This window comes from Miscanthus floridulus, chromosome 8 (genome assembly GCF_019320115.1).
Source record: "Miscanthus floridulus cultivar M001 chromosome 8, ASM1932011v1, whole genome shotgun sequence".
In the NCBI taxonomy this organism is placed as follows: Eukaryota; Viridiplantae; Streptophyta; class Magnoliopsida; order Poales; family Poaceae; genus Miscanthus; species Miscanthus floridulus.
This window is the reverse complement of record NC_089587.1, coordinates 190069011-190075143: the sequence shown is the minus strand read 5'-3', so window position 1 is coordinate 190075143 and position 6133 is coordinate 190069011. Positions and strand designations below refer to the sequence as shown.

General features: G+C 50.8%; 1 protein-coding gene across 1 annotated transcript; it reads left to right on the top strand.

Moving 5' to 3' along the window:
* The first annotated feature begins 4371 nt into the window (after nt 1-4371).
* LOC136474351 (putative GEM-like protein 8) lies at nt 4372-5675 on the top strand. Its single transcript, XM_066471942.1, has 3 exons — nt 4372-4621; nt 4730-4798; nt 4920-5675. Exons 1-3 carry the CDS (start codon nt 4447-4449, stop codon nt 5381-5383), a joined length of 708 nt encoding a protein of 235 aa, XP_066328039.1. The 5' UTR covers nt 4372-4446; the 3' UTR covers nt 5384-5675.
* Nucleotides 5676-6133: the final 458 nt, after the last annotated feature.

Below are 6133 nucleotides of genomic sequence, written 5' to 3'. Positions count from 1 at the left end.
AGATCAGATGAGATGCCTTTTACCCACTTGATGCCCGAAGCAAAAAGGCCATGCAACACGGTTTGTCTTGGCCATGAAGCTATCGCCTACAAGAGGCGCAGGAGAGCACCACTGGAGCAAAAAAAGGTCGCCTTGCGTTTTGCTTCGTTCAAGCCGATCCGATAACCGTAACCCGCTTCCATTTTCCCTGCAAAGTGATCTGATCGGCAACTTGGGTCGGGTCCAAAGCCGCAGCTGCAGGGCTGGAAAAGCCTGGAATGGGTATGGATTTCGCGCGTAGTCTTCACATCTTTTCTTTGACAAGACAGCACTGTTGTTGGACCAAAAACGTTGCACCGTGGATGGACCTCCAACAGAAACCAACAGGTTCTCACTCACAATTCCATGGCAGCATCGACACGAACGAAACGTCGAACGCCGTAGTGCTGATTTGCCGACCTCGTTACCGGAAGGATCCAGCTCATCGGCTCATCGCCTCTCCGAGCTTTCCATGTCACTCACACGGCGCCGGCGAGTGTACTTCTCTGAACCCCGGAGCTTGCTCTGCAAATGCAGAAGTGTCAGAGGAGGCTGCCCTGGCCCTGCAGCCAAGATCCTCTCCATGTGCCAGTGTAACCGTGGACAAGGACAGCAGGGCGCCGAGCCGCCGATGGTCGCTGGTCGGGCCGTTGGGAAGAGGTTGTTGGGGTCGCAGTTGGGCGAGGACGACGATGAAGTGGCCTTGCTGAGTCCGTGCCGCGTGGGACGCGATAAGGACTCGCTGGCCGGAGACGCGAGTGGCGAGCGGAGACTTCGGACGGGAGGGAAACCGGATGAGAGACGAGAAAGGAGGGGTCGGGGGTGTTTTACGCGCTTCCGATCCCGAAGTGACCAAAACCAGAGGACAGAGGTTTTTCGCTGGAAACAAAAGGGGCGTTGTTTTACACGTTGGATCGCCATGGATCTGCATCATCCATAGCCCATAGGCCACGAGACGTGGGGTCTTGCTGTGGATCTTCTCCTCTCTGCAGGCTGCTGCAGCCTACTCTCATTCCGTAGTTGAACAGCGCATTCTAGCATTCAAAATTTGTTCAAAATATAATACATTCTAAGGACAAAAATCAATTTTACAATAAATAATTTCCATTTATCTACTAATCACCATTAATCAAGTTGATGATGGCGTATAATTAGAAAATAAAATGAGGGTACATGTGTCTTTTATGTTCTATCTTAATTTGTCTTAAAATTATTAGAATACACTATCAGCCTGTTCGCTTGTTGGTTTCGGCCAGCCCAAACCAGCCAGCCAACAGTGTTTTTCTCTCACAATAAACCAGCACCAGCCAGCCCAAACCAGCCCAGAAACCAATCAGCGAAGAGGCCCTATATTATAAGATAGAGGGACTAGTTGAGTTTTTTTCCCTCACTTTTCCCTTTTTGAAGGAAAAGGTCACTAGGTCAGCGTTTTCTTCTGCTATGACTATGAGTCGGATCATGTGGGCATGTTTTCCATGGTTTAAGGGGTGTTTGGATGCAGGGACTAATTTTTAAGATATGTCATATCGGATGTCACATGGAATATTCGGATACTAATAAAAATTAAATTATAGAACCCGTCAGTAATTCACGAGACGAATTTATTAAACCTAATTAACCCGTCGGTAACATATGTTACTGTAGCACCACGTTGCTAAATCATGGACTAATTAGGCTTTAAAAATTCATCTCGTAAATTAATCTCAATCTGTGCATTTAATTTTATAATTAGTCTATATTTAATACTCCATACATGTGTCAAACATCCAATGAGACAACGACTAAGTTAGTAGTGTTATATACAAACGAGTCAGTGCCACCATCTCTTTCTCCAATCAGGCAGCTTCATTTTCCTTGAACGACACAGCTCCTGCCCTTGTTCTAGGAGCTAGCAGTTCCCCCGGATATCCCAGTGGTCCCTCCGTCCGTCATATTCCTACAACCTTCTCTGTGTTATCGTTGTGCCTCGGTCGTCATTTACCGTGCTTCGATGCTGCGGTCCACAATTTGCTACCAACAAATGCATGGACGTGACAATTTGTGCTAGTATAGTTTTGGGATTATACCAGGTTTGCCCTAAGAAAAAGTTATCTTAACTCCAAACACACAACAATTTATATACGGTAAGAAAAAAAGAAAGCGACGCTGAAAAAGACTACCGGTTGGTATTGAGCATATGCATATCTAAAGTAGCATCTTTCCCTTCCTAATCCTTGTTTTTTAGTAATAAGAGAAAAAAAAACCCTTCAATAACTTATAATTCATGCTCCTAAAATTTACGTACTTGGAAAATCCTCTCCCATCACGCGTAACTTTGCGCGTAGTCGCGGTTGCACGGATACGCTGCGTATCGGTTGGTCAATCTGGTGGAAGGGTGTGGGAAAGAATAAGAAGTAGGAAAGAGTTCCCGATGCAAATATACGAGAGATAAGGAATATATAAAAGTGGTTACGATAATTTAAGAATAGTATATGATTTCTGATGTAAAGTTGTATTCTATATTTTAGGAGTGTATTATTGAAAACTCTTGGAGATGGTTTTCTTTTTTTTCCTCCCAATACCTTTGTAGGAGTTGTAAAACTACATGTTTTTTGAGGAAAAAATAGGATACTCTTGAGATGCTCTTACGTGCGGGTACTTAAAAAACTGAAACCCTCTAAGGAAAGACATCGATAATGATACGACGTGGCGTCTATCCGTCCGGACGCCGTGCTCCCGTACTCCGCCTTATCCAGCGTCGCTCGTCAGTCCGCTTCTGAAAAAAGAGGCAGCACTGCTCCCTTCTACAGCGTGAGGCTCCTCGCCACAGGCAGCGCGAGGCCGCTCGTCATGGCCTTCTCCAGCACAGCGGTGCCGCATCGTCCACCATCCTGCGCTGCTCCATGCTCGTCTCTCCACTCAGCGCCACACGGCGTGGCCACCCGCCCCACTCTGCCGCGCTATCGCCATACCCCAAGGCGCACCCATCCCCCGAGACGCCTCTGTCGCTGGCTGCTGCCAGGCCGCGCCACCATCCTTGGCCGCTGGTTGGCCAGAGCTGGCCCCTCCCTCTCTACGCTGCGTCGTACGAAAGAAGGGTGAAACACGTATGTTGCAAGCCTATGTTTCAAGTTTTTTAGATGTTTCATAGGCATATTGCAAGTGTTTCATGTGGATGTTGCAAAAGTAGATCGGGATGTTGCAAGTGTTTCAGAGACATGTTACAAGCGTTCGTTGAAAATGTTTTATCTGTTTTTCAGACGTATGTTTGTAAGTGCTTTTTATTTGGATGTTGTATATGTTTCACACATGTTGCAAGAGTATGTTCCAATGATTTCAGTTGTTTTAGTCTTATGTTGCAGTAAGTGTTTTCATGTTGCAAGTGTTTTATCCGGATGTTGTATATGTTTCACACATATGTTTCAAGTATATGTTCCAAATGTTTCATCCGCTTCACGTGTGTTGTATTCAAGTGTTTCATTGTTTCAAGTTTCAAAGGTGTATTTAGAGAGTCATGGGGGCACTGTCCGGACGCGGGGATGGGACGCGGCGAGCCGAGTGCCCACGAATGGGGCGCAATGAGGCAGCGGTCGGGGCACGTGACAGGCTTGGGGTCCTGCGGACGGCGACGTGCTTATCCTCATCCCGGCTTCTAGGCCCTGCCCGCTCGGAGAGAGGGGAGCGGTGTCACTAGGAGGGAGCCGGGGCGCAGCGACAAGGACGGGTGCGTCTCGTGCGGGGCACTGTGTGGCGAACGGTATGGGCTGCGCATACGTCGTGACGCTAAGCACGCACAAAGAAAATCCATCCATATATTAGAATTAGATCCTCGGACCTCCCTCTCCCCGAGCCCCCCTGGGCATGATGGCAGGGCACCCCCCACGTCCCCAGCCTCGCTTTTTCCCGTAACCCGTAACCCGGCGCACGAACGATTGTGCGAGCACATGGGCTGCTTCTTCGAAAGCGGCCAACCATCCGCCGCGCCGAGCCACCTGTCCCCGCGACGCAGCGGCCGTGGACAAATGGGGCAAGCCCTCCACGCCCTCGCGCGGCGGAAAGAAGCAATATCCTACGGTTGGCCGGGCCGCTCGATCGCCATAGCCTCTTGCCTGACTAACTGATGACTCCGGCCGGCCGCGCGCACGATCGAAAGCTCACTAGAGCGGCGGGCGGATGACACAGCCCCACGTAAGCCCGGCCCTTTCCGCGAGCATGGACCGCTCCTTTTCCTTGCGCCAATGAGGAGTTGCTGACTCTGCGCGAATCCACTCCCTTCCAGCCCAAGATTTCATCACCCCTGCGGCCCGCCGGCCGCGGCTTATTAAACCGGCTCCCCTGCTCTGCCGTCCCGAGCCACCTAACCTTGCACAACAATCGCACGCTCCTCTCTCTCCCGTCTCCCGCACGGCACTTGGGTACGTAGCGCGAGAAGGAGATCCATCGAGAGCCATGAAGAAGTCGAGCGGCAGCCATGTGATCGGAGTTCCCGTCACCTCCACGGCGTACGCCATCGAGGACACGACGACGACGAGGGACCGGCCGGCGGCTAACCAGGACGGAGACGATCGCCTCGCGGTCTCGTTGACGCACCCGAGCCCCTGCACTTCCTTCGGCTACAAGCACAGTAAGTCCTGCACCCGGCTGACCGGCCCTCAAGCTTGTTGTCGCTTCGCTGCTAAACATTTTGCCCTTGATTGATGCTAATAAGAAGCTCACACGTTATGTTTTCCAGGCAGCAAGGGTCAGGTGATCCACTGGGTGAGCAAGCTGAGAAGACGAGCTCAGAGCTTCAGGGACCATGGTGAGCACCAGTCAACAGCTTTTATTTATACATGCATGTAGCTTCACCAGCTCAGTGGCAGTGAATGATGGGAGAGATACGTGCAGTTGAACTGATATATATTGTCGCCTTCTCGGTGCAGTGACACTGGGTCCGAAGCTGTCGGAGACGGTGAAGGGGAAGCTGAGCCTGGGCGCGCGGATCCTGCAGGCCGGCGGCGTGGAGCGCGCGTTCCGGCACGCCTTCTCCTCCTCGGCCGAGAAAGGCGAGCGGCTGGTGAAGGCCCTGCAGTGCTACCTCTACACCACGGGCGGGCCCATAGCCGGGATGCTCTTCGTCTCCACCCGCAGGATCGCCTTCCGCAGCGACCGCTCCCTCGCCGTCACCTCCCCGGCGGGCGGCGACGCCGTCGTCGCGCGGGTGCCGTACAAGGTGGTGGTGCCCCTGAGGCGGATCAAGAGGGTGCGGCCGAGTGAGAACGCCGACAAGCCGGAGCAGAAGTACATTCAGGTGGCCACCATCGACGGCTTCGAGTTCTGGTTCATGGGCTTCGTCAGCTACCAGCGGTGCTGCAAGTACATGCAGCAGGCGATCTCCGAGCTGTAGCTCGATCATGCATGGCTCCATTATCGGCGTGGACGAGAGCGTGCGTCCCATCTGATGTCTGGCGGTGGCAGTCGAAGTGAAGTTTGTGGGCTACTGTGCGCGGCAATGTCTTGCTGGAACGTCGTCTGTAGTCACCAACTGCATGCTCCACCGTTTTTCCATGGGGGCGCACGTTCCTTCCACGTACCATTTGGATTGGCTGACAATTGTATGGTCTTCCAAGTTCTGTTAATTATGTTCGTAGGATTGATTGATGGACCAAGGAACTTGGTTTTGCTAAATGGAAATATTACAATTGTTCTCAGGACGAGGAGGATCAAGTTCATTCTCACCCTCGGTATTTTCTTGTTCGAGAGGACTTTTCTTGTGACTCATAGACAAGGGTAAATATGATCCCTGTAATCCCTCACTCACAGCCATGTCGACCATTTCCAAATTACGAATGAATCTTAAAGCTGAATCCTTCCTGACCCAACCATTTTACTTTGTCGGATTTTTTAGAGGAACTATGACAGCGAATTGTCGGCTAAAACTTTTTCATAAAGATGCAACGTAGAAAGCATACAAGATTTGTGAACGTGGAGGGAGAGAAGGGAAGTCTACACGTATAGGTTTGCATCCTCAAACATCTTTGAGCCCTATTACAAATGCTAGCTTATACAAGGTAAAATGCCCGTGTGTTGTATTGTTACTAAAAACGATATTGCGAGCGTGATGATGTTTAGACCATCATTATTACATGTCTTATGA

Excerpts from the sequence above, each read along its gene's own strand:
- LOC136474351 (XM_066471942.1), top strand. The coding sequence starts at position 4,447 with ATGAAGAAGTCGAGCGGCAGCCATGTGATCGGAGTTCCCGTCACCTCC. Across the intron at positions 4,622-4,729 it reads TTCCTTCGGCTACAAGCACA|GCAGCAAGGGTCAGGTGATC; the intron begins GTAAGTCCTGCA and ends TATGTTTTCCAG. Across the intron at positions 4,799-4,919 it reads TCAGAGCTTCAGGGACCATG|TGACACTGGGTCCGAAGCTG; the intron begins GTGAGCACCAGT and ends TTCTCGGTGCAG.